This window comes from Epithele typhae (assembly GCF_022376455.1).
Source record: "Epithele typhae strain CBS 203.58 chromosome Unknown BXZ73scaffold_74, whole genome shotgun sequence".
Classification (NCBI taxonomy): Eukaryota; Fungi; Basidiomycota; class Agaricomycetes; order Polyporales; family Epitheliaceae; genus Epithele; species Epithele typhae.
Window position 1 is genome coordinate 84,725 of NW_025954265.1, and position 27,246 is coordinate 111,970.

The 27,246-nt window shown below is 58.3% G+C and overlaps 8 protein-coding genes across 8 annotated transcripts; 5 read left to right on the forward strand and 3 right to left on the reverse strand.

Moving 5' to 3' along the window:
• Positions 1-4,035: 4,035 nt before the first annotated feature.
• Positions 4,036-6,017, forward strand: BXZ73DRAFT_53957 (uncharacterized protein; the record flags this gene model as incomplete). Its single annotated transcript, XM_048021091.1, has 2 exons — positions 4,036-4,467; positions 5,259-6,017. 2 exons carry the CDS (start codon positions 4,036-4,038, stop codon positions 6,015-6,017), a joined length of 1,191 nt encoding a protein of 396 aa, XP_047873176.1.
• Positions 6,018-6,348: 331 nt separating this feature from the next.
• BXZ73DRAFT_105962 (uncharacterized protein) lies at positions 6,349-8,256 on the forward strand (the record flags this gene model as incomplete). The annotated part of the gene is made up of 2 exons (XM_048016455.1): positions 6,349-6,956; positions 7,695-8,256. 2 exons carry the CDS (start codon positions 6,349-6,351, stop codon positions 8,254-8,256), a joined length of 1,170 nt encoding a protein of 389 aa, XP_047873177.1.
• Positions 8,257-8,883: 627 nt separating this feature from the next.
• On the forward strand, positions 8,884-9,940 carry BXZ73DRAFT_81178 (uncharacterized protein; the record flags this gene model as incomplete). The annotated part of the gene is made up of 4 exons (XM_048023454.1): positions 8,884-8,901; positions 9,007-9,196; positions 9,244-9,300; positions 9,543-9,940. The coding sequence occupies 4 exons, from the start codon at positions 8,884-8,886 to the stop codon at positions 9,938-9,940; spliced, it is 663 nt and encodes a 220-aa protein (XP_047873178.1).
• Positions 9,941-16,724: 6,784 nt separating this feature from the next.
• BXZ73DRAFT_53964 (uncharacterized protein) lies at positions 16,725-17,330 on the forward strand (the record flags this gene model as incomplete). The annotated part of the gene is made up of 1 exon (XM_048021093.1): positions 16,725-17,330. A coding segment is annotated over one exon (606 nt), but the record flags the coding sequence as incomplete, so codon positions are not given.
• Positions 17,331-20,988: 3,658 nt separating this feature from the next.
• Positions 20,989-22,118, reverse strand: BXZ73DRAFT_53997 (uncharacterized protein; the record flags this gene model as incomplete). The annotated part of the gene is made up of 4 exons (XM_048021101.1): positions 20,989-21,209; positions 21,266-21,311; positions 21,638-21,913; positions 21,972-22,118. 4 exons carry the CDS (start codon positions 22,116-22,118, stop codon positions 20,989-20,991), a joined length of 690 nt encoding a protein of 229 aa, XP_047873180.1.
• Positions 22,119-22,250: 132 nt separating this feature from the next.
• BXZ73DRAFT_35862 (uncharacterized protein) lies at positions 22,251-22,409 on the reverse strand (the record flags this gene model as incomplete). The annotated part of the gene is made up of 1 exon (XM_048017872.1): positions 22,251-22,409. A coding segment is annotated over one exon (159 nt), but the record flags the coding sequence as incomplete, so codon positions are not given.
• Positions 22,410-22,472: 63 nt separating this feature from the next.
• On the reverse strand, positions 22,473-23,412 carry BXZ73DRAFT_53965 (uncharacterized protein; the record flags this gene model as incomplete). Its single annotated transcript, XM_048021094.1, has 3 exons — positions 22,473-22,730; positions 22,791-22,974; positions 23,033-23,412. Coding segments are annotated over 3 exons (822 nt in total), but the record flags the coding sequence as incomplete, so codon positions are not given.
• A 2,429-nt stretch (positions 23,413-25,841) lies between these two features.
• BXZ73DRAFT_36657 (uncharacterized protein) lies at positions 25,842-26,372 on the forward strand (the record flags this gene model as incomplete). The annotated part of the gene is made up of 1 exon (XM_048017888.1): positions 25,842-26,372. A coding segment is annotated over one exon (531 nt), but the record flags the coding sequence as incomplete, so codon positions are not given.
• Positions 26,373-27,246: the final 874 nt, after the last annotated feature.

Below are 27,246 nucleotides of genomic sequence, written 5' to 3' on the forward strand. Positions count from 1 at the left end.
ACCTACTCTGCCCGCTACTCTCTGCTGATGATCTTGACACCCATAGCCATTCTTGTACGCGACCGTCCAGATCTCCTCGAACACGCGTGCACTTCTACACGAAGTGATTCCGTTCATCGACATCCTCACCAAGCACCTGGACGACTTCGTCGACCAGGACGATCTTCACCCGGTCGTTCGCAAGGGCGCGCGCGCGGCGCGTGCGATGCTAAACAAGTACTACAGCAAGACTGACAACACTCCTGTTTACCGCATCGCCATGAGTAAGTGTTTGCAGCTACGTATCCCTTGAGACTTATTCTAATGTTCAACATTCCCCAGTTCTTCACCCCGCCATCAAGCTTACGTACTTCCGCAAAGCCGGATGGACTCCTGAATGGATTCAGATCGCGCGTGACCTCACGAAGGAGGTTTGGCTGAACCACTACAAGATCGATGCTCCTACCACCCAGCCCCCCTCCGCGCCCACCGCCTCCGTCTCTGTGTCGTCTTCTCGGGCCTCTTCGTCGGGCGTCAAGAGCAACACTGCCCGCAAGAGCTCACATAGTGTCAGTGCGGCGGTAAGTCCTCCTGTAACAACATTCTTCGAGGCACCCATACTAACTGTCCTTCGACAGCTCTTCGCAACTATTACTGAGACACGCGCAGGCTCGCGCAGCGCGGTAGATGCTCTCGAGGAGTACCTCAACGCACCGCCCAAAACAACTGTGAAGGACCCGCTCGCGTACTGGGCTGGCACCCTCAAGGGCAAGTCTGAGGACCATGCGCTTGCCCGCATGGCTCTTGACTACCTCTCTATCCCGGGTAAGTTCCTATTTCTCTATCATTCCATCCACTCTGACTGATATTCACTCTATCCAGCGACTTCTACCGACGCCGAGCGCGCCTTCTCTCGCGGTCGCCTGACGGTCTCACGCCTGCGGCGTTCTCTCGGGAACGACAGTGTTCGTGCCAACACTGTTTTGGGGTCTTGGGCGAGTGTTCCTGGCCTCATCCCGGAGGAAGAGGTGGTCGACTTTCTGAAGGACAAGAAGGGGGCGCGGGCCCGTCGTAATGCTGATGCTACCCCCGATCCTGCTGACATTATCACTATTGACTGAACACGTACCTCCGCATCCCCTCCCTCACCCACGCCCATCGTCTTTGTTCGCAAATACCCTCCCTCACCCGCACCCACCGCCTTTGTTCCCACATCATGTGCTCATCTCCCTCCTGTATCTGTTGTTCTGCTTTACTATTCATTCTCTCTGCGGGGCACATTCTCAAATCTCCCTGGCCAGGGCTGGTCCCACCTAGCGCTCCCGAGTCCCCACCCTTGCCGTGCCTCACTGCACCATCAGAGCGCGTCACGCCAGCCTTGCACACTATACAGCAGTGCTGCGCGTTGCGCTCACGCCGCACGGCCCTTGTAAATCCCACGTGCCGGTGTTCTACCTGTACCGTCAGAGCACGCCATATCGCGGTGCTGCCGCCCCGCACGATCTCCCCAGGTTTCTTCTGAATCCTATGCACCACACATAAAGCACGGATCCGCAATATCTGTGGATCCCCACGGATCACGACTCGCTCTGCGGGTGGAGTCGTGAGCCGCAGGTCCGGCTCCCACGGGTCCGGCTCTTCCGGAGGATCCGATCCGTGAGACTCCAGATCAAGCCCGCCCAGTGGCTGTGATCCGCGGATAAGACTCCGGATCGATCTGCGGGTAGATCCTCAAACAGCCTTAGTCGGTGCCTACGACTGGAAGGCCTTCCATAAGAATTTAGCGACGCTCGGTGTCGCTAAACTTTATTGCGAGTTCAGAGTGCGCCCTGCCGGTCATAAGCGCCCCATCCATACATAAGCCCAGTTGTGCACGTCACCGGTCGCAGCGTCGCTAAATTCCTGGCAGGCCTGTGAAATCCAGTCGCTTAGACGCCCGTCCGGCCCGACCCATGTCAAGCACATCTCGCCCACGATAAGCACGCCATGCCCACGTTGAGCATGCCGTCGCCGTGTCCGCGCCCATCTCTTGCACACATCCATGCCAGTAAATGTAAGGCAATCTAATTTCTCGCTACTTGATGTAAACACTCGTGAGCAACCCCGTGGGGGGGAAATAAAATATATTGGTTGCTGTGATCTAACTACACTAAGGTAGACCCAGCACAGACTCGACGACGTCACATGACCTCCCCGTGTCACACTTGGGCCAGTTTGGCGGGGGAAAGACGCTTAAAATCGAATAACAACTCGAGGATTCATCCTACAACCAAAGTGCTTTATACATTGTCTGCTACAATGAGTGCTGTAGAATATGTATAGAACGGATTTTGGCTAACGGCCACAGCAGTAGAGTTATAAGCCAAGATGTATGCTCTGCACGCAATTTCGGTCATCTAAGCGAGGTCCGGCTATCTCGCGCCCAGTTGCAAGCACACGCTTGCAGGCTGCCTGTGCAAGTCAACACATCACGCACCGCAGCCCATACGTAGTGTTCGCGGCAGAACTCTGCCGTTCTGCCATTTCGCCGTCTGCCACCGGCAGTTGCCATCCTGCCGCCGAGGGCACCGGGCAGAATTTGGCAGTATATAGAGCGCTTATTGAATATAATGGGTCTATTTTCCCGTGACTGCGCGTCGCGACGCCGATAGCGACCCATGGGCCCGTTAATGATATGATGCTTCCTTCTACTGCTTCAGTCTCGACACACCCTTGCCTCTCATGCCAGCACCTGGTCGCCAACTCGCCTCTATCTGTCAGGATAACTTTGAGAAGCGCGAAGCTATCCCAAACAAGTCCAACAGGAACTATTACGAATGTAAACACTGCGGAAAGAAGATTCAAAATCGCGACAACAACCTTCTTAAGCACCTTGCCGAGTTCAAGAAGTGTCCCAACACCCCAGCTGATGTCCGCCCGCTCGCAATCCTTGCATTACGTGCCAAAGGGATTGATGCCGCCGATGTTGCTCTCCCCGATACTGTTGCTGCCCCCGGTGATCCCTCTGAAGACACCACTGCCCCTGTTCAGCACCCCGCAGCGAATGACGAGTCGGATTCACCCACGCTGTCAGCACCCGTGTCTAAGCGGCGGCGAACCGAGACCAATTCACTCGAGCGGTTCTTTGACCATTCCATGACACCGGAGCAGGAGGGACGTGCAAACGTGAAGTTCTTCCGGTGCGCTCTCTTCTTACGGCATTCCCCCATCATTTCTCACATTCACATCGCTTAACAGCGCCGTTGTCTATTCCAATCTCCCGTTTCATGTCTCGTCGAGCTGGTACTTCAAGGACTGGGTCAAAGAGATACGGCCATCATACAACCTAGCGTCGCCCTATGTGCTATCCCACGAGCTCCTTGATAAAGAGTTCGCCCGAGTTGATGTTGAGGATAGAGTCCGGTTGAAGGAGGGTACGTTCTGGACTCTGCTGTTCGACGGCTGGGAGGATGCTGTCAAGAGGGCATTATACGGCACTGTTGCGGCCGAAGTTGGCAAGCACCCCATTATCCTCAGTCTCGACAACCTCACAGGCAAACGAGGGGATGTTCCGACTTTGCTGGCGACTGTCCAAGGTGCCGCAAACAACATGGGAGTTGGCAACATGAAGAACTTCATAGCTGTCACAACTGACAACCCAACGACGATGCACGCCTTCCGTCGTGAGTTTAATAAGAAGTTTACTTGGCTTCTGGTGTGTTTTCGCATTTCTAGCATGTTATATTCCACGCTCATGTATTTACATAGCTCTTTGCGTGCTTTCTGCATGGCATGAACACCATTGTGGGCGAGATTTCAACGTTCACAGTCATGAAAGAGGCCGTCAAAAAGGCTACGCAAATCGTCACATTCTTCAATGCTTCGCACTACTGGGGCGGACAACTCGCTGAAGAAGCCACCAAGCAAGGAGTGACAAGGAAGCTCCAGCGTCACTGTGACACACGGTGGTACTCGCTCATCGTGCATTGCATGAGTGTTCTGAATTATCGGTGAGGGTCTATCTACTATTATAAGTTGTCATACGGGATGCTTACAGTTATAAACAGCCAGGCACTTATGAATCTATGCGTGCGTGAAGACGCACAGCGCGCGGTCAACAATCTGTCCCCTATCCCCCCGACAATCCGTGCTATTGTCCTCGACTACACCAACTTCTGGCCTCGCATTGCTCAGCTTGTTCGCACCACCAAGCCTCTCGTTGATGCCATCGGGAACGTCGAGTCCCGGAACGCCGGGCTTGCAGACTGCATGCTTGAACTAACCCACTGTGCGCAAGCGATGATGCGGCTTGACCTCGGCGACAATGACGATCCTGGCTTCTGGGACCACACCAAGATTGTGTTCAATCATCGATTCCACGAGATGGACACCGAGCACCATGGACTCGCTCTCTACCTTCACCCGCTGTGCCGCCGTCTTGCTGTCAGCCAAGCGGCTAACGGTCGAACATACCACCAGATGGAGGTCACAGCTTTGACCATCGCTGATGTGCAGTCAACTCCGCGAAGAGTCAACAGTGATGAGGGCGAGTGAGCGAGCTCGTGCAAGCGTGAGACGCGGGAAGTCGAGGAGGAAAGGAAGGGAACAGCTACGACGCGCTGCGTGAGGAGCGAACGCGAAGGGAGGACGGATCGGGGGATCGCGCGAGCGCGAGGAGGACGATGTGAGAATAGACGCGGAGTGAATAGACGAGATCGCTCGCACGCGCGGCGCTGGCGAAGGCGAAGGGAGTCGAAGTCGTGGGCAAGAGTGTGGGCGAGAGCGTGGGCGTGGGCGTGGGCGAAGTCGAAGTCGAAGGCGAAGGTGAAGGCGAAGGCGAGACGAGGTGAGCACACAGCACGCGCAGAAAGAGCGGGAGAGTGAACTAAGCATCAATAAGCAAAAACGTGAGCCTAAGTACATGCGACGCACGGGGCGAGTATGTAGACAGATCAATGTACAGTCCAAGACCCGAAAATGTACGAAATCGAGACCGAGAATGAAGGGGAAGTGGATACGAGAATACGAAATGTACGAGATGTAGAACAGGAGGACATACTAATCGTGCAAGAAGAGGAGGGGAATGAAGATGAGGAAATGGACGAGGTCGGTGTACTGTAGAGGAGGTGGATTGGGTGCGTGCCGTGCCGGCCTCGGTCGTGCGTGAACTGCGGCGTGGTGTGTCCGTAGGCGTCGCGCGGTACGTGAGGACGAGCGAGGTCGAGGTGGACGGCGACGCGCGGGCGCTAGTGTAGTCGCGGTGCACCGTACAGCGGCGGTGCGTGCGTATCATCGCTAAGAAGTGGGGCTGGTCGATAGAAAGGGCGAAGGGGCTCCAAGCCGACCTCATCAAGTACCACCGCTCGGAACAGCCATTTGAAGGCGGGGATCCAGACGCGCTGAAGTGGTGGAACAACTCACGCATTGACGGGCAGCAGCATCCTCTCAAGGCCTTCGCACTCGCCATCCATCACATTGTCCTGCACGCTGCTGAGATTGAACGAGTCTTCTCAGGTCTCGGTTGCACTCAGTCTCCCCGGCGTTGCCGCCTCAACCTCGACACATTCGAGAAGCTTGGGAAGATCCGGACGAACCTGCACTCACACCTACACTCGCACATGGTGTCCATTGGCCGGCCAGTGCATCGCAAGCACGCCCACATGCGGACACGAGAGGAGGGTGGGTCGAATGTCGTGCTCGCACAGGACCTCGAGAGGACGTTCACATGGAAACCGCCATTGGCGACGGAAGGCGGAATCACCGACCCGTTTGAAGCCCCAGAGGACATCATGGTGGACGAGCTAGATCGCGCATTCAAGGAATTCGAAGGTGAGCTTCAACGCGAGGCCAACGACCCGAACGCAGACCGGGACAAGCCTCCGAGCGATGCTGGCTCGGGTGTCCTTGAAGGCCGCTCCTATAGCTTCGAGGAGCTCGATCGCGTGAACAAGGGCGTTGCCCCGGAGGTTTTGCAGGACGACTTGAAGGTGATCGAGGATGCTGGGGACGATGCAGAATGGGACATCGCAGATCTAGTGTCCGGAAATCGAGCAGTATGAATGCAGGGATGAGTACTAGTTGATTGGTGTTAATCGAAAGGGGGTCTCCGGCATGCGGTGTCGTCGAGGATACGAGGTAGAGGGAGCGTTGAGCAGCGGCGACGCGTCCCTCACACCAGATGGGCGTCTGCATTCTGCCGCGATTCGCCGATTCCGGCAACTGCCGTTGTGCCACTTCTGCCCGGCAGAATTGGCCGAAAACAATTCTGCCCTATACTCTACCTGTCCCTGCGCCTTCCCCTCCTGTGCCGCTCCCCTCCTCCCTCCCTCCACCACCCTCCTGCGTCCAGCGCAAAGCCTTGCTGGCGCCCTCCCCACGGCCATCGCTGCCATGGCCAATATTGTCCATACCCCAGCGCCCTCCTCCCGCCACAAGCGTTCATTCGCAGACATGGGCCCCGATCTCGACCCCAATGCCCCCCAGCCAAGCGGCAGCCAGCCCTCGTCCTCCCAGTCCTCCTCTCCCTCAAGGGAACACAGCAAGCGAGCTCGCAACAACGCCGATTCGTACGCCACCGAGCTCGTCAACGACCTCACTGTCCCAGACAGCACCCTCTCATCCTCCTCGTCCAGTGGCAGCCACACCACCTACCACTCCGCACACTCCTCATTCTCCTCCCCATCGCCTGAGATTCATCCCGCTGACCCATCCCTTCACGAGCTCAATCCCCTGGTCCCCGACCCCGCCCCACTTACAGGCGAAGCGCTCAGCATCCCGGCCTCGTTTGCCGCTCATCTGCCCTCTGCTCCTTTGCAGCCCACCCAGAGCACGTCGAGCCGAGATGACCAGTTCCGCCTCTCCATGGAGCGTCACGATGCCTTTGACCGCGAGATCTCGGCCTTGCGCCACTCTCCCGCCCGGGAACCGCCCATATGGTCTTCCTGGAGCGGACACGCCCCCCTCTCGCCTTCAGGTGCGTTCCGAGTCTCCTTCGCTCCGTGCGCATATGGTGACCTGATTCCGTGAAGGTGGTCCGGAAGCCTGTCCCTCGGCGCATGACTATCCTTACACCCCCAGCCACCCACGCTCAGTCTTCACATCCTCGGACTCAGTCGGTGGTCCTCTTCATCCCCAACGTTCGGTCGAAGGCACTTCCTCCCCCTCCGTCTTGGGACGGGGGTTACCTTCGCCACCGTTTGGTGGATATCATGAGCCGGATGCAGCCCCGAGGCTGTGGGATTCTGAAAGCCGCTTGTCACGAAGCAATGCGACTCCGGCCGCATGGGCAGCCCCTCCTCCACGCACAGGTACGATTCTTTAGTGTGTTGGCGAACATGGGACTCATTTGTAGCCAGATTACTATGACCAGTTCCCCGCCGATACGCAGCCATTCAGCGTATACGACCCTTTTCATCCTTGGGGAAGAACAACGTCTACTGCTGAGGCATCGCTCTCTCGTCGTGCCGGTACCACGTCGGTCATTCGCCAACCATCACCTCCTGATGCTTTCGGATCGTTCAGGTCTCGTCGTCATCACACGCGTCTAGACATGTTACCTTATCGCATGGACCACGACCCGGTCCGACGTGACATCGATGAGGCCCTCCGAGACTCAGACAAGCATAATCTGCGAATTCGCCGTTTGCTCGTTTCAGCACGCGAGAGTTCCCCCGTACGTCGACGCCCGATTGACGATTCTGCCTTCATTCGGAGATTGATGTCCGTGTGCGTGACAGAGGGGTTTTCTATCATCTCAACTATGTCCGAAAGCTCGGTTTCGAGGAAACTCCGGACTACGGCTTCCTAAGAGAGCTGTTCGCCAAGGTGCTCAAGAACAACGGCGACATCGAAGACAGCGTTTACGACTGGAACCTGCTGAATGGTAAGGCTCATTTCCGCCCCGCCTCCCGGATGTACCCTGGAAGACCACCGCTGCTGCGACTGGCACATACCCCGACCTCACGATGTACTATGCTACGGTACTACGACTGCGCACGCACCGCTACCGCCGCCGCCATGGTCTACGACCACAACTACAACCAGCAGCAACAAGCAACCGCGCCTTCCGCCGACTTCCGGAGCCAGCTGGCCCAGCACGCGACCAACTACGGGAGCCATGCTGTCGATTACCCACCTGCCGTGGCCACGGGGTACGACGCTATGCAACACGCCGGCTACAAGAGCTGCGACAACCAAGAGCACATCCCGCGCGTGCAGTCCCCGAACCACACCTTCGCAGGCCCCAGTAACATGACCCCGCGCGCCACCTCATGGAGCACCTCTCCGCCGCAAGTTTGAGAAGATGGATTCCACAACACGACGTTCAACGGCTTCGCGGTCAAGGATGAAACGGCGGGGCCAGTGTACGAGCCAGGAGGAGCATGAGGCGGGTGGATGACCTCGACGACGCACCGGCGTACGCTGCTGGAAGCAGAGAAAGGGAGGCACGCTGAGGAGCGATACGATCAATGGGACAAGCCTGGATCGCGGTGAGTGCATCTCCCTCACACCTCATGCAACCCATTGCATCCCCTGAGCAATACATATCTGTATTGGGGGTCACCATGTTCCCGCGGACCGCGTGAACACGGCGACCCCAGCTGCTCTATCATCGTCTACGTGAGAAGTGCATCTGTCATGGGTGCAAACATCACGGCTATCGGTGAATGCTTGCACCCGCGGCGGATGTTCTTCGGAAACGGGATGGGAACACAACGGCTTCGAACAAACACACGGCCGCAGTGCTCGCTGTTCAATCGTGGGCGGGCCTGGGGAGCAGCCATGTGGACAGCAGGGTATGCATGGGTTGTTAAGCGTGTCCCTGGATGCAGTCCCACTCGAGCGCAGAGCTGACGCAGGACCGTTATAGAAACGTTAGGTGCATAAAACCCCAGCCGGAGGGCCCTATCTTCATCGCACTCGGCCATGTCTGGTGAGCCACAGGTGAGCCATCCACCTGCCACACCCTTCACGACGAATGCCTTGCATGCTTCGCCACCGCGTCACCTCGCCCCTCGTGCCCCCGTTTACTCATGCGTAAACCCCCAGGCGTTGCGGCGGTCCCCGCGGCGGCCTCTGCCAGAGGCAAAGCTCTACGAAACTGGGGTCGACATGCGCTCGGAGCTCAAACGCGCCCGTAGCAACATGCGCAAGCTATTGAAGCAGAACAAGCGTGATAACGTTGAGCTTTCGGACCTGGAGGAACTCGACCCAGGCATATGCAGCGATGAAGATGACGGTGCGTATTAATGGCCACCATGCGAGCAATGCTTACGCCTCTGTCAGACTACAAGTCAGGCGACGAGACCTCAGAAGGGGCAGCCAACGAGTCACTCGAAGAAGGTGAGGTAGACGAACGGGACGCTACGCCACCACCCTTGACAGCACCATCCTCTCCTCCCCATCCCAACGACGATGGAGACGAGTCCCGCGAAGAAGGCGAGCTTGATGTGGGGGACCCTATGCCACCACGCTCAAGAACACCACCGTCTCCCCTGAAACCTCCTTCTGCGAAGAGACAGCGTGCAACAAGTCGGACTCGTCGTACGTCTGACATGTTCATTATAAACCCCAATTCTACGTAGCTGCCATTGTGTTAGCGCGAGCCTCAACATCAGTCACCACCACCGCTAATCCCCACGCTGCCCCACCCCCCGTTGTCGAAGCTGCGACCGACAAAAACAAGCGTCAAAACGAGCTCTACGCGGCGCGAAGGAGGAAGCAGGATGAGCGCAAGAGGGAGGAGAAGAAGACCACGGCCGTGCCGCACAACGCCCTGCCTGACCCGCCCAAGGGCCTCCGCTTTGTCCGGCGGTACATCAATGCCGACGAGACCGTCTTCGAAGAGGTCTCAGTCGCGGAGTACAAGGTGGAGAAGTATGGGTACCAAGCCCTCCATGACCCTGTCAAAACCAAGACACCCCCGACAGTCGAACAACTTGAAGACCGCGAGTACTCATTCCTCAACTGGGACGGACTGTAAGCTATGTTTCATACCGCGCACAAACCTAGTTGCTTACACTATACAGGCGGCTGTTCCGCGTTCTCGATCGAGACCGGCGTTCGGTGCTCACACTGATTCCTCCACCGTTGGATGACCCCTCATGGGAAAACGATCTGAATCAGCTTGGTGCCGAGTTCATCGGCTACCGTGGTGGTAGCAATGGCCATGGCGGCCAAGGAAGGCATGGTTTGTTCTCCACGTTTGGGTGTGGGATATCAATGGGGCCGGGCTCGACTGTGAGTGGGGCTCTGTGCCAACAATATACGACTCTGATCGCTCACACAGGCCCCCACCAGAATGGCAAAGAGGACGGTGTGGCAGCAAGCAGTAGAAGCACACCCTGAGCACGCAGAAGCGGAGAAGGAAGACTGGCAGGAGGGGAGGATCATGTCCATCCGGGACGGATGGGTTTTAGGAGGGGGGTAATGTCGTGGAACGGACTCTGGACTCGCCCTATGTATTATTTTTCGCCTTTTCCTTGCCTTTTCTCTGCCTGCTACTATATTGGAAGGTTGTTCCCGCGCTTAAGCGCCCGTATCGCGGACTCTCTTAGCACTTGCACTTCGTGTCCTAGCCCTCATCTCGACCTCTTGGTCTTTGTGGGCTAGGTGAGTATCTCGATTGCCTGTATGTCTGTAGAGCTATGTTAACTTGGTCTTTGTGGGCTAGACATCCCTCGCGTGACTCTAGTTTGCGTCTGCTTTGCGCCTAGTGCCGGCAACGCCTCTGCACCACTACATCGAGGTCATCCAACCTCCATCTCTACCTATCCACCCCTCCCTCTCCTCCGATTGGCGTTCGCGGCCCGCTCCCGCGTCATTAGGTCGAGATCTAACCAGTGAGTGCTGGCATCAAAGCATCGGATCGCCCCCACTCGCGCAAGCATCGTCCCCACCCTGTGCCACTCGCCCCGCTCTTCCCCTACCCTGCATACCTGCCGGAGTTATAAGGCTCTGAGCGTATCGCAGTCTCCCTGGGTCTGTTGAGCTCGAGTATCACACTCTGAGAACACTACCCCGCTCCCGGCCGACGACTCTATCCGCGCAGTTGGTCATCCCGACTGATTGGCTGCCCGGAAGCCTCAATAGGTGTTCACTTCCCCGGAGCGTACCCTGGTTCCTAGAGCACGGTGGCTTGCGCAGGTCATCAGCACGCGGTTGACACTGAAAACAACCAGCACGTCCACATCGTCCGCAACGAGCGAAACGACCTCCTCTGGCAAGAGTGCGACGACCAACCGTGTCCTCATATCTGTACCCCTGTCACCTACACGACCCGCAGGGCTAGATTCGACGAGACCCACACTCCTATCCCACCCCTAGTCATGGATGCCCAGCAGTTTCAGGCCCTCATGCAGGCCCTCACCGCGAACCAGCAGCAGTTGGTTGCCGGACAGGCCAACCTTACGCAGGCGGTGACAAATCTGGCAACCGCGTTCCAGAACCTGTCCACCACCCTTCCCCAAGCTATGACGAATGCGACGGTGGCTTCGAACGTCAACACCCAAGCCACGAAGGACGCGACAAAGGTCACGAACAAGCCCCAGCCGTACAACGGCAAGACCAGTTCGGATGCACGCCGCTTCGTAGCATCCTTCCAAGTCTACGCGATGCAGATGGGTGGCCATCTGAACACTGCCAACGCCACGGGCGGCTTCGATCGCGACGACGCGAAGTGGATCAAGTCGGCTCTAACTCTCCTCACCGATGACGCTGCGATCTGGGCTACCCCCTACCTGGAAACGATTGGTAACGGGCTGGCAGTGTTCAACAACGACTGGACGACCTTCAGAGCGGCGTTCAAAACGCGATTCGAGACGGCCGACGAGGCAGTCGACGCGAAGGCAGCCCTGCAGGCCCTGCACCAGCGTAGCCTCTCTGTCGTCGAGTACTACGCGCGGTTCAATGAGCTTGCGGACAGGACCGGCTACAGCCAGACCGACCTCCGTGACCGGTTCTACGAGCACCTCTCTTCGGAGATCAAGGACGAGCTGGTGCATACTGCTCGCAACACTTCTGCACTCCCCGACCTCATTCAGGTCGCTACCGACCTCGACATGCGCATTCGCACACGCAAGGCTGAGCGTGCGCGCGAACAGGGCAAGTCTGTTGCGACTCCGTCCGTCCCTCGTACCGCCACTGGGCAGTTCGCATCTGTGGCAACTCCCTCGACCATGCGCACCTCCCGCGACCCCGACGCGATGGACATTGATGCTGCCAAGCTGAGCGAGTTCAGGCGGTCGATGAACGGCAGGTGCTGGGGCTGTGGTGCGACTGACCACCAGAAGAAGGACGGCAACCACTCGAACGAGACTTGTCGCTGGTGCGGAGGCCGTGGCCATCGCCAGAGTGTTTGCCAGAGCAAGGCACTGGGCAGGCCACGCTTGGGCGGTCAGCAGCGTGTTGCAGCTACCACCGAGGACAGCCCGGTCGCGTTGACCTCAACGGCGAACTCCAATGTGCAGGGGATCAACGCAATCCTCGAGCAGATGCAGCAGATGACGGAGCAGCAGAAGATCCTCCGTGGCGAGCTTGAACTGCTCCAAAAGTCTTTTCCGAACGGGCCCGCTTAAGAGCTGTGGCAGCGGTGCCCCCACCCAAGGTCTCTTCTTCTTCTTTCCCTGAACCTGTACCTAGCGCGTACGATACCGTAGATAGCTGTACTATACCTGAAGCAAATCGATCCGGTTCGCATTTTCGCACTAGCGTGATAGTAAAAGGAAACGATAAGAGTGTTAAGACCGCAGCAATGATTGACTCTGGTGCGACTTCGCTTTTTGTTAGTAAAAGGTTCATAGATAGGCATGGTATTTCGGTGCACCCGTTGTTCAAGGAGATCACAGTGCACAATATCGACGGTACAAAGAACAAAGCAGGCAGTATTACGCATTTCACAAGGCTTACGTTAGGTATGGGTACATATAGCGAGCGTCTCGATTTCTTAGTTACAGATCTGGGACCAGAGGACATGATTCTTGGCTTGCCTTGGTTACGTACGGTGAATCCGGAGATAGACTGGGAGAAGGGAGAGATGCGGATTGAGACGGACGAGGAGGAGGAGGAACGGCCTGCGTTCGAGCGTATCAACGCGAACCGGGCACAGCGACGGAAGTGGCAGAAGGCAGGAGTGTTGGAGGATGCGAGGGAGGAGGTGTGGTGTGCGGCAGGCTACACCTATTCGACGCAGCTGGCAGAGGCTGCCAACAAGGGGAAACCTCAGAAGACGTTCGAGGAGATGGTCCCGGAGGAGTATCGACGCCACGCTAAGGTGTTCTCCGAGGTTGAATCAGAGCGTCTCCCTGAGTCGAAACCTTACGACCACGCGATCGACCTCAAGCCTGATGCGCCTGAGTCGATCCGCTCCAAGGTTTTCCCCATGCCTCTGAACGAGCAGGAGGAGCTTGATCGGTTCCTGGAGGACAACATGCGCAAGGGATACATCACACCTTCTAAGTCCCCCATGGCGTCTCCAGTCTTCTTTGTCAAGAAGAAGGACGGGAAGCTCCGGTTAGTACAGGACTACCGGAAGCTGAACGATGTCACCGTCAAGAACCGCTATCCGCTTCCTCTCGCCTCAGACATCGTGAACCGGCTGCGGGAAGCGAAGTACTTCACCAAGTTCGACGTGCGCTGGGGGTACCACAACGTCCGGATCAAGGAGGGTGACGAATGGAAGGCTGCCTTCGTCACTAACCGAGGGTTGTTCGAACCCAAGGTTATGTTCTTCGGGCTCACCAATTCGCCAGCCACCTTCCAAGCGCTGATGAATTCGATCTTCGCGGATCTCATTGCGCAGGGCAAGGTAGCGGTGTACCTGGACGACATCCTCATCTTCACGGACACCCTAGAGGAGCACCGTCGACTGGTTCACGAAGTACTTCAGCGGTTGGAGGAGCACGACCTCTACCTGCGCCCTGAGAAGTGCGAGTTTGAGCGGGAGGAGGTGGAGTACCTGGGGCTGGTGATCCGTCAGGGCTCGGTCAGCATGGACCCGGTGAAGGTCAAAGCCGTGCGCGACTGGCCAGATCCTCGTAACCTGCGAGATCTGCGCGGTTTCCTTGGATTTGCCAACTTCTATCGTCGCTTCATCAAGGACTTTGCTAGGCTGGCTCGTCCCTTGAACGACTTGACGAAGAAGGACGTCGCGTGGACATGGGAGTTCGCGCAGCGTCAGGCATTCCGCGCGCTCAAGGACGCCTTCATCAGCGAACCGGTTCTCGCTACATGGGCACCACATCGACCCACCAGACTTGAGGTGGACGCTTCTGGATTCGCAACGGGTGGCGTTCTGCTCCAGAAGCTCCCCGACGGCCTATGGCACCCGATCGCGTTCCGCTCAGAGTCCATGTCGGATGCAGAGCGCAACTACGAGATCTACGACCGAGAGCTCTTGGGGATCATCCGAGCATTGGAGGACTGGCGCCACTACCTTGAGGGCCTTCCTGATCCCTTCGAGATCATCACGGATCATCGGAACCTCGAGTACTGGCGTACTGCTCAGCATCTCTCACGGCAGCAAGCACGATGGTCAATCTGGTTGGCACGCTTCGACTTCGTCCTCACCCACAAGCCTGGGAAGACGAACACGCAGGCAGATCCTCTCTCGCGTCTCCCCACTCATCAGGTCACAGACGCAGAGGACAACCAGGAGCAGGTCGTACTCAAGCCAGAACGGTTCGCTCAGCTAGCTGCAACCATCTGCAGCGACACCGATCTGCTCGAGCAACGCATCCGTGAGTGCACCAAGCGCGAAGTGGAGGTTAGAAGTGGGCTTGCGGCGCCACCTCGCAAGGTGGCAAGTGGAGTGGCTGAGTGGGAAGAGCACAGGGGCCTGGTGTATCATGAAGGTCGTCTATACGTGCCGGCCGACCCAGAGCTCAGACGAGAGGTTCTTCGGCGATGCCACGACTCGGTCACAGCTGGACACCCTGGACGCAGCAGCACCCTTGAGCTCGTCAGCCGACACTACTGGTGGCCTGGGATGGCGCTCTTCGTGGCCAAGTACGTCGCAGGCTGCGAGCGCTGTCAACGCTACAAGCCAGCCCCACATCCACGCTCCACTTTGCATCCGCACGACGTCCCTGAGGCCCCCTGGAAGGTGGTGGGAGTAGACCTGGTCACTGGGCTCCCAGAGTGCGAAGGGTTCAACGCAATCGCGGTGTACGTCGACCACTATAGCAAACAGTGTCACGTCCTCCCCACACGCGACAGCGTCGACGCTGCTGGCATTGCAGACCTGCACTACCGCGAGATCTTCCGCCTACATGGTGTCCCTCGGAAGATCGTGTCAGACCGTGGTCCCCAGTTCGCCGCTTGTGTCATGCACGAACTCTACGGCAAGCTCGGCATTGAACATGCACTCACCACTGCGTACCACCCTCAGTCTAACGGACAGACCGAGCGAACGAACCAGGAAGTAGAGCAGCACTTGCGCCTGTTCGTACGCAAACGGCAAGACGACTGGGTACGCTATCTGCCAACTGCCGAGTTCGCACTGAACAGCCGAATCCACTCTGCGCACAACCACACGCCCTTCGAGGTCATGTACGGGTACAAGCCAGACTTCACGGTACCAGTGGGAACAGAGACTCGCTTCCCTCATCTCGAGGATCGTCTAGAGGGCATGCGCCAAGCACAGAAGGACATTGAATCAGTGCTGCGCGCAGGCAAGGCGAAGATGAAGGTCCACTTCGCAGAGGAACACCCTCGTGATCGGAAGGCATTCGAAGTCGGAGACAAGGTCTGGCTTAGCGCAAAAGACATCAGTGTGCACCAGGCAACGCGCAAGCTTGGTGTCCGGCAGCTGGGACCCTACAAGGTGGTCAAACGCGTGGGTGACCTAGCCTATCGTCTCGAACTCCCACCCACGCTCAAGATCCACCCGGTCGTACATGTGGATCGGCTGTCCAAGTATGGAGGGAACGAGGTGAACGGGCGACGAGCACCACCACCAGAGCCGGTGGAAGTGGATGGAGAGGAAGAGTACGTGGTGGAGAGGATTCTGGACAGTCGGTTCTTCAACCGCCGGCTTCAGTTCCAGGTGCGGTGGAAGGGATATGGAGAGGGTGACGACTCGTGGGAACCAGCGGCGAACGTCGCCAATGCCCCAGAGAAGGTCGCAGAGTTCTACGAGCGTAATCCCAACGCGCCTTGCAAGATATCTGCGACTCTATTCGCCGCGCTGCCGTGGAGGAGGGTTGAGCACCCTGAGCACGCAGAAGCGGAGAAGGAAGACTGGCAGGAGGGGAGGATCATGTCCATCCGGGACGGATGGGTTTTAGGAGGGGGGTAATGTCGTGGAACGGACTCTGGACTCGCCCTATGTATTATTTTTCGCCTTTTCCTTGCCTTTTCTCTGCCTGCTACTATATTGGAAGGTTGTTCCCGCGCTTAAGCGCCCGTATCGCGGACTCTCTTAGCACTTGCACTTCGTGTCCTAGCCCTCATCTCGACCTCTTGGTCTTTGTGGGCTAGGTGAGTATCTCGATTGCCTGTATGTCTGTAGAGCTATGTTAACTTGGTCTTTGTGGGCTAGACATCCCTCGCGTGACTCTAGTTTGCGTCTGCTTTGCGCCTAGTGCCGGCAACGCCTCTGCACCACTACATCGAGGTCATCCAACCTCCATCTCTACCCATCCACCCCTCCCTCTCCTCCGATTGGCGTTCGCGGCCTGCTCCCGCGTCACACGCCTCCTCGAAAACAAGTGCCTCAGGAGGGTGCTGGAGTGGCAGAGTGGTGAGTGCTGGCCCACATCACACATTACGAGAGACTGAAGGGGCTATCTACAGCGGGAATGGCGTCACACTATCCACTGGTGTGGTCGAGCCTTCGCAGCACCCTCATGTGCCTCCGCTCCCATATGCCCGACCTGCGCTTCAACTTCCCAGGCTACACAATATACCCCGCGTTTTCTGTGAATGTCGGGCCACGCACGCTGTGTGTGGACCATCTCGATAGTCTTAACTATCCAGGTATCCCCTGGACGGTGACGGCCCTCGGAAACTTCCTCCCTGACTTCGGAGGTCACATGTACCTCCCACAGCTCTCCCTCTACATACGATTTCCCCCAGGTTGTACGATTTACCTTTCTTCAGCCGCCCTCCGGCACGGGAACACCCAGACCCTCGAGGACGGCCGGGAGCGCTATTCAGTGACTCAGTACGTCTCAGGTGGTGTGGTGTGTTACGTGCAGGCCAACTTCCAGAAGGTTGGTCCGATGTCGGACAAGGAGAGGTATTTCATGGACGGTAACCCTGCAGATCGCTGGTTGGAGCAGATTGGTCGCTTCTCCACGCCTGAGACCCTGTTTGCTGACCGTTTGAAGCTGCTGCGCAAGCACCCTCGTTCCGTTATCACCCAGGCTGTATAGATATTCTTTTTGCAATTCATACATCGTTATCAAGCCCTTCTGTCCACGAGCATGAAGAAACATAACCAAAGGCCTCTGTGATCTCAGTGACACCACTGTACCAGTGTTAGGTCGAGCTAGACAACCAACGCGCACATGTGTGCACTACATCAGCAAAAGGTGTTTTTAACAGCAGCGCCCGATAGCACGCGACACTGCCATATCGGGACAGGTCGTCTATTGTCTGCGTGACAAGTGATGGTAGCAGAACGGTAGCAGCTGGTATTCATTCGTCTTTACTATGAGGTTCAATCAAATATTGTGGCCGCAGACAGGATATGATGGATATACAACAGGCACAAGTAGCTTGAACAGAAAGCTGTAGTCGATGATAGTAAACGATCATGCGTTCCTTCAAGGGTGAATCACGGGGCGCGCGGGGTGCATAAGAGGTTCGTATTTAGCTATACGGTCGGCTCGTGAGGACGCGAACACTGCGCGCGGCAGAGAACGCGATGCGCGCGACGATATGCGGACGGACGTCGGCGCGGGCGCCTGTTCCGCTTACGCGCCGCGCGCGGAGTCCTCTGTCTGGCATCGATGGCGAGCCCCATCCTCTGTTCCCTTAATCTTTCTTGACACCTTTTACCCCTTTCGTTGCTCTGTTTACACGCAAGCGCGAGCTCGTGAACTGGAGCAAGGCCTACTTCGCGGACCACCACTAAGAGAGTCAGCGGAGTGCTCTGTTTGATGCTCTCATTGTCACGAGCTGCGCGGCAAACTCTCGCACAGGGCACTGGGCGAGGGGTCGAGAGTTAAGTCAAGATATATACATCGCTGGGGCCCGAGACGTACAGAGGTCCGTGTTAGTAGCGACATTCTGAAGTCTAAAAGTTGCTTGCAGTGATTTCTTTGCTAATTGTTGTGACCCGATGCGGCGGCGCCGCAGTGGCGTCCCGCTTTGGCCTCTCTATTGTTTCCAGACACGGGCGCGTGTGCTGGATTGCGTGCCTACTGGGCTTTATCTGCGACCACCATCATCCCCCAAGCACAATGTGCCACTCACACTCGCGCGCGATGTATCAAGACACAGTCACTTCTTCCTCACTCATCAGTATAGGCTCGCTCACATACACACTTCTGTCGACATCAACATGGCTTTTAACACCGCACTCACACCGGCGAAAACCCGCGCCCTCAAGACTGCGGGTACAAAGGTACGCTTGAGTACTTACGTTGCTTATGGACACGGGTCGGTCACATGTGAGGCCTGATTCCTCAGCCTCGCCGACAGTTTCGACGCGGCGCGGCGCGCTCCCATGCGAGCCAGCGACCCAACACTGACCATTTGCTTGCCACTGGGGATTCAAGGCGATGTGGAGGTGGTGCGGCAGCCACCGGCTCCGTGGGAGCACTGTGTACAGGTATGTCTTCAGAACGTCCGAGCGCGGCAGGCGAGCAGGATATCACGGTGTACCGCATGGTCGAGCCCGCGCATCCTGAGCTCCTGCTGCTAGATCTGCGCGTGACCACTTCCGGTAGGCGTTGCTGAACGTGCACGACGTGTCCGCCCCGAGCAGCCACCCGTTCTGCAGAGGCAGCAGCTCACTGGTTTGTGTTCCTCTTCCTTCTCTACTGAGATCAGTTCTACAGCCGCTCAGTCCACCAAGTCCACAGCGACCTCGACCGACGAGTGACAGTACTCGCACTTCACCTGGGCGATTGCCCTGCGCAAGCAGCGGTCTCGAGTCGGCCCACATGTCCGTCTCCCACGACTACGGTGTCCTCATCGAGGACTAGGGGATCGCCCTCTGTGGGCTCCTCATTATCGACCCTATAGGGTAGGGTTCACCACAGGTGACCCTCGGGTGATTCTGACTCGACCCGCACCCGTACCCGTGCACACCCGCACCCGTGGACCCGAGGGTCACCATCCACACGGGTCGGAAGGGTATCTCACGGGTGTGCACCCGTGGCGGACACCCGCGGGTGAACAGGCCTAGGCCGTGGTGGCAGCAGTGACTTGTGAGGTGCCATTGCACGCAAGAGTGCAGTGCATGCGAGACGGCGGGGGCGAGACGGTGCGTGCGAGGGAAATGGCGCATGGGAGACGGGAGACAGCGTGGGCGAGCGGACGGCGCGGGCGATCCCTCCCCCACGGGATACGGCGTGGGCGAATGACGGTGTGGGCGAGACGGTGCGGGCGAGTTGAAGGCAGGGCGAGAAGGCGTCACGGGTGAGAGATGGCGTGGGTGCGAGAGAGCGCGAGCGAGATGGCGTGGGCAAGAATACGCGAGCGAGACGGTGCAGACGGTGTGGGCGAGATAGCGAGACGGTGCGAGCGAGATGGTGCAGGCGAGAAGGCATGGGCGAGAGAAGGAGAGATGGTGAGAGACAGTGCGGGTGAGACAGTGCGGGCGAGAAGGCGCAGGCGCGAGAGACGGCGCGAGAGACGGCGCGAGAGACAGCACGGGCGAGATGGTGTGAGGGAGATGGTGCGAGGGAGACGGTGCGAGGGAGATGGCGCACGGGAGAGGGGAGACGGCGCGGGCAAGAAGGTGCGGGCGAGAAGGAGTGGGCGAGAGACGGTGCGGGCGAGACGATGCGGGTGAGAGACGGCACAGGCGAGACGGTGCAGGCGAGACGGTGCGAGGGAGACGGCGTGGGCGAGACTCCAGTGCGGGAGAGATGACACGGGTGAGAGAGATGGCAGGGCGAGAAACGGCGAGAGGCGGTGCAGGCAAGATGGTGCAGGCAAGACAGCGTGAGCAAGAAGGCGTGGACAAGAAGGCGTGGACGAGAGACGGCGAGAGACGGCGAGAGACGGTGGGAGACGGTGGGAGACGGTGTGGGCAAGACAGTGTGGGCGAGAGACTGCGCGAGGGAGATGGTGGGAGACAGTGCGGGCGAGAGACAGTGCGAGAGACGGCATGGGCGAGACGGTGCAAGGGAGACTGCGCAAGGGTGACGGCATGGGCGAGACGGCATGGGCAAGAGACGTTGGGAGACGGTGTGGGCGAGACGGTGTGGGTGATCGGAGATGGTGTGAGAGAGACGGCACAGGGGAGACTGCACAAGGGAGACGGTGCGGGCGAGATGGTGTGCATGAGGGGTACTGAGTGGTATACGTACATGTACTTATTCTAGTCCGACATCTCATCGTCCGATGCGTCAATGCGGTCCCATTCATCATCCATCTCGTAGTCGTCGCCCGACTCGTCGATAACCTCAAGCTTGCCTATATCCTTCATGACGTTCTTGTCGATTATTTCAAGCTGTGACCACGCCCCGAGACACCGCAGCGCACGCGTTGTCTGTGCAGACATGCGGTTGCGTGTGTAGGGAATGAGGTGCCGGCCGCGGCTGAAGACACGTTCGACATCGATAGAGGTAGCTGCGGGGACATCAAAGTAAGTATCAATGGGGGATGAGGGGACGACAAAGAAACATACCTGGGATAGTGAGATAGTCGAGGGCCATCCGGCTGAGACGGGGGAACCGGCTCGCGTTGTCTTGCCACCACTGGATAGGGTCTGTCCCCTCGTCCTCACACGGCATGGCAAGGTACCGTGTCAGCTCGTCACGGGTAGCACCAGAGGTCGTGGACTTCGTAGGTCTGCTGGGCATGAATGAAATGGTGTCGAAGATGTTCGTGTTGTAGCTGTCGCGCTGGAAATGTTCAACGTCTCGTGTGGGCGACACTGAGGAGTGAAAAGGACGAATAGTGACGTACTGGCTTCGCCTTGGGAAGTTCCTCCACTGGGTTGTTGTTGTCATCCTCAGAGTTGCCACTGTAGGAGACGTCGAACTCGTTGCGCACGAGCTCTTTTGCCGTCTCGATCCAGGCCGGCTCCCACTTCAGCGTCTCGAAGTACTCGAGCTTATATGCAGGGTGGAGAACTGAAGATGCGGGTTCAACCTCAGCACGATATGCAAAATCGAAGCGAAAAACTCACCCATAGCGATGGGGTAAGTTTCAACAGAGTCGGTGAGTTCATAGTACTTGTTCAGCATCTGTTTGGCGAAGCCGAACGCGGCATGAATGGCGGGGTCGTAGGGGATACCGCCGCGGAACAGGCTGCCCGGGAGGTGCTTGGTGGTCAGGGCCTGATCAATCTTGTCCATGACCAGGATAACGAGGGCCAGGTTTGGTGTGTCGCGAGAGAAGAATTCGGTCGCATCCTTGAAGATCTAGAGGGAGCGTAGGAGTATAGCAGAAGGAGATGTCGGAGGAGCGGAGAGCGGTGTGAAAGGGGTCGGAATGGGGCAGCAAGTGGCAGTGCGCAGCGTGAGTACGGACTATACAGCTGTCAAAACAAGGTTCACACCTTCAGAGCGTCAATGAGCTGCTCCGCAATGAGCCATTCACGCGGCGTCAGCGCAAACGCACCCAGCGCATCGCTCCCCTCGTCCGACGCACAGAAAACGGTGATAGGCATGCGCAGCTCAACAGCTGCATGAACCAAGGTAAGTGTGGAGTTCCACCGCGTGCGGACGTCGATTGGGATGACCCGCGCCTTGAGCGCGAGCTGCGCTAACAGCCTGTTCCATGTAGGCATCAACACAGTCGGCGACGCCTTAATCTTGACGGCGATGGTGCGAAGCTGAGGGCAATGGGATTAAGGTGAGTTTGTTCTCTGGTGAGGATGGTTTAACACCGACCTTGGTTAGTGTCTCCCAGACAGGTGCAACATTCTCAAGAAACTCCTCCATCTCCTCCTCCGTCATCATTCCAGTATCGTCCACCCAGTTGTCTTCGTTCCCACCATACAGAGGCGCTGCAGGATCGTCAAGACTGGGATCCTCCATCCCAGGCTCAGCACCTTCACCTGGGGCCACATCCTCGATCTCGGACGACGCACCGCCGGCAGCTGTGACGCCCTCAGTGCCTGTGCCTGCGCTACCCAGTGAGTCGTCAGAACCCTCTGTGTCCTTCAGGCCATTGAAGTGCTTCAGGAGCGCGAAGCTGACTAGCTGGATCACATGCCCAAAGCATCGAACATGTCCGACACTGGCCAAGAAGTTGTCAAGCTCGTCTTCGATCTTCTTCAGCATTTTGATGTTTGCTGAGGCGTTGTCACACGCGATTCCGAGGACCTGGGAATACGGTATGTTCACATATGTTCGAGGCATTGAGATACAACCCACAGCCTACCTTTTTGTCTATTCCAAACTCCCGCAGGACACGGACGAACTCCCGAGCAAGCGTCGTCCCAGTGTGACTCTGGTGCGGCAATGTGTCAGCTCTCGTCCCGAGCAGGCCGTTCCACAGGCGGTACATACCTCGGCGATCTCTATAGCATCAAGCAGCGCGCTAACTGGCTTATCTTTGTGAATGAAGTACACGACAATGGCCATGTATGGCCGTTCGTTTGGTGCGGTCCAGCAGTCGGTCAAGAAACTAAGACGGCCTGGATATTTCTAGAAGGGGATAATGTAAGCGTCTTCATTCATGACTACAGCAATTAACGGATACGTTACACGCAGGAGCTTCCGCATTGTTGACCGAGATCCTGCAAATACGGACTTTACGTCACAGGCAACAGTCGTCGCAGACGGCACTTTGTAGTTCGGACGTCCGGTCTTCAGCAAGGTAAGTAGGTGGCGATCTTTGACAATGTTGTATGGTCTTGACGACTCCGCAACCCAGCGCGCTATCAAAATACTACCAAACAACAATCATCAGCACTGATTCTTGGCACGACGAAGGTGCAAGCACACACCGGACTTCTGTGTTTGTGTGCTGCCGGTTGGAGTACGTCACCGGTCCCTTCGCACCGTCTGCGCGCTCGAATATGACACTGATGTCCCTGCTCCGGGCCTTCGACTTCAACAGCTTCTGACGTGCGTCGTCAACAGGGAGCTGCGCGGCCAAGAGGTTGTCGACTGCTTCCTGCCCCCAGCACGAGATCGCATGCTTCTGGAGCGAACCGGTAGACGATGAGTCACCGGTATGAAGATATCGGCGCTTTTCTGGGGACTTGCAGCCCCTTCCCTTCATGAGACACGAGAAGACGTGGCAGCGCTTCCCCGTTGAGTCGTCAATGCGGGGGCGCTTCTCATAGAAGGCATAATAGGGTGAGGTCCACTTCACCACCATCCTATCTGTTACGCAGTTGTTAACCAAACTTGAGTCATACTAGTGCTGCGGTGCTGTGGAGCTTACCAAGTTCCTTCTCACCACTTGGATCACCGTTATCACTATCCGAGTCCGAGATCTCCACCGCGTCGTCGTGCCCTGTTGCAACCTTCACAGCCCGTGCGGTCGAGCTGGTTGTGGTGCGCGCGGTCAAGCCCGGCGTCTTGGTGCGCGCAGTCGAGCCTGGTGGCTTCGTGTGCGTGGCTGAGCCCGGTGTCGCAGTGCGCACGGTCGGTGTCTTGGTGTGCATGGCCGCACCGGTTGTGGTTCGCGGCACGGTCGAGTCCGTCGCGGTGCGCGGCACGGTCGAGTCCGTCGCGGTGCGCGGCACGGTCGAGTCCGTCGCAGTGCGCGGCACGGTCGAGTCCGTCGCGGTGCGCGGCACGGTCGAGTCCGTCGCGGTGCGCGGCACGGTCGAGTCCGTCGCAGTGCGTGCGGTCAAGCTGGGCAGCGCAGCGCGCGTGGTTGAGCCCGGTGTCGCGGCGCGCACGGTCGAGCCCAGTGTCGCAGTGCGCGTGGTCGAGCCTGTTGCACCGCGCGCAGGGTCTGTTGTTGCGGGGCGCGTGGCCGAGTCTATTGTGCGCGAAGTCGATTCCTTTGCGTGCTTCGTCTTGACCCTAGGACGAGCTGCTGGGACGCGTTTGCCACCTGCGACACGAGCGGGGCCAATGCTTGGAATGAACACGGTCTCAGGTGAGGCCTCGTTTGCAGCTGTTTTTGACAAGTCATTTACGGTTTTGACTGCACAGATGCGAAGGTGTCCGCAAAAAATGGAGTGACAGGCATACCTTCAGAGGTGAGTCTTGTTGACATCTCCATTATATCGCCCTCTTTTGACTCTTTCAGGCGCTTTGAAGGGATACGGGCACGCTTTGCCCCTTCAGGCAGGACCTCATTTGCAGGAGAGGCAGCCCTTTTTTGACCCGATGGAGGATTCACTGGAGTGGTGGGAGAGGACATAGCACGAAGTGGTACAAAGGGCTGCGGACAGTTTACGACGGATCTCACTTGCACGCGCGGCGTGTCTGGCCTCCAGCCACCCTTACTAAGCAACTGTATAGCTAGTGGCATTCGGCCCGACGCGTCAGCCTCAGGTGCGGTGCTAGCCGCCCAACCAGGGTGTTCAGTAGCCTCACGGGTGCCAAGGGTCCGCGGGTCCCGAGGATGAGACCCGCACCCGCACCCGTGGTACCCAGACCCGGGAACCCGCACGGGTCACCCGGACCCTTGGTGATCCCTAACCCCCTCGTCCTATCCCTTTCTCCCACGTCAACCCACACATTCCCTTGTCCACGACCCCTCCCACTTCCACAACTCCGCCCCCCCCGTCCACGCAAGCTCCTCCCATCAAGGACATGTACTCGCACCTCGACGACAGCTCGTACCTGAGGTTCGCCGAAGCGGTGGACAAGGACTACGACATCTGGGTCCAGAAGGAGGTGGACGCGCGCGCTCTGCTCTACGAGAGTATTCCTGACGACGTCTACATCAATATCCGTGCTCAACCGAACACCGCCGACGCGTGGGCGGCCATCATTCGCTCTTTCGAAGGCAAATCGATCATGTACCAGAACAGTCTTCGCACCCAGATGCAGAACATGCGCTGCGCGCCCGACGGCAACCTCCGCGAGCACCTTGCGAAGCTCGCGCAGGCGCGCGAGACCCTCAGCAGCTACGGCGGTACACTCTCGGAAGAAGAGTACAGCGCCATGATCATCGCGAGCTTGCCAGAGACCTACCATGGCCGCGTCAACTCACTCGTCAATGCCGCACACGTCACCGGCCACTTGCTAAGCATCGGCATCCTCATCCACACCCTAGAGGAAGAATACGACCGACGCAACGAGGCGTGGGCATCAGGCGAGGCCGCACTCACGACCGGGAGCGCGACCGGTAGGCCGGTATACAAGTGCTACACCTGCGGACGACCGGGACATGTACAGAAGTACTGCTGCGCACCGGGCGGCGCGATGGAGGGGCAGCCATGGCCGAAGGCGAAGGGTGGCAACACTGGCAACAACGGTGGAGCCGGGGGCAACACAAGCGCAGGCGCGCCCGGCAACACCGCCGGAGGAGGTGCGGGCGCAGGCAACAACGGCAAGAAAGCAGTGGCCTTCGTTGCACTACAGAACATCGCGGGCACGCCGCTTGCTGCGCACCCGGGCGAATACGTCGAAGTCTACGACAGTGGCGCATCTGCGCACATCTCACCTTACCGCCATTGATTCCTCAATTATCGCACTCTCACCCCCACCTGCCCCATCACTGCTGCCAATGGAGACACTTTCGACGCCGTCGGAGAAGGCGACATGGAAGTCTGCGTCCTCAACGCGGACGGTTTGCTGACCACCATCACCCTGCGCGACATCCTGTATGCTCCTAACATTGGGTTCTCCCTCGTCTCCATCCGCAAAGCCGACGAGGCGGGGTACTCTGCCATCTTCGCGCATGGAGAGTGCAGCCTGCAATCGCGCGAGAGTGGCGACATTGTCGCGCGCATCCCGTCCTACCACGGCCTATACCAAATCATCTCATGCTTTGCCGACGAACGCGGAGACACCACCACCCCCGCACCAGGCACCGACGACGCAGCGGCTCTGAGCACTCGCCCGGCCAAACGCGGCCCGCTCACCATTAGCATCATGGACCTCCACTGTACTATGGGCCACATCTCGCTCCGCACCGCCCGCGATATGGTCAAGCATGGGCACACGGACGGGGTCACACTATCTGACGCAGATGTCATGGCGCAGTGCAAGACCTGCGTGCAGGCCAAGCTCACACACAAGGCAATCCCGGACACCGCACACGGGAGCGCCCACGATATCCCCGTGACGACCTATGGCGACAAGCTACACTCCGACGTCTGGGACGCAGGAGAGCCATCACTTGGGGGCGACCGCAAGGCAGTCGTCTTCATCGACAACCACACGGGTTGGGTTCATGCCGTGACACTCAAGTCCACCTCTGGTACATACCAGGCTTACCTCAACCCAGAGGCGGAGCTCAAGACCCAGCGCGGGATCACTCCGAAGTGGCTCCACTCTGATAACGGCCCCGAGTTCGTCGGGCTTCATCCTCACCTCGCGGAGATGGGCACACACTGGTCAGCTTCTCAGCCACATACCCCTGCGCAGAATGGCCGCACGGAGCGCAGTCTTCGCACGCTCCGCGAGCGGGTTGCCGCGATGCTCCTGGACTCCAGCTTGCCGCTCACACTGTGGGCATTCGCGTTCCGCTACGCGGCATTCCTCCACAACCGCACGGCGCGCGGTGGGCCATCCCCCTACGAACAGCGCTTCGGCACACCCCCATTCCTTGGGGGCTTGCGCCCATTCAGGGAGCGGATGTGCATCTACGTCGAGCACACGCGCAAACTGGCCCCAAACACTCAGGACGCGCGCTTCGTTGGGATGAGTACGCACCACAAGGACTCGGCGCTGGCATACGTCCCACACACCCACAAGGTCATGCTCACACACTCTTATGTGTGGGATACCGGGAAGGAGCTTGGAGCGCCGGAGCCTGGCTTCGAGGATGCAGAGGTTGCGGAGCGCACCCACGATGGGAGCGAGGGGGCGCAGAGTGAAGACGTCACGGACAACGCTCCCACCGTGGGCACACATGATGAGGAGACAGCCGAGCAGGGGGCGCGCGAGCAGGGGGCGCATGGGCAGGGGGCGCGTGAGCAAGGGGAGCACGAGCAGGGGGCGCGCGGGCACGAGGAAGACAACGGCATGAACCAGGAGAACGGAGTGGGCGAAGAAGAGGAGATTGAGGTGGTGGAGGAGGCGCCGG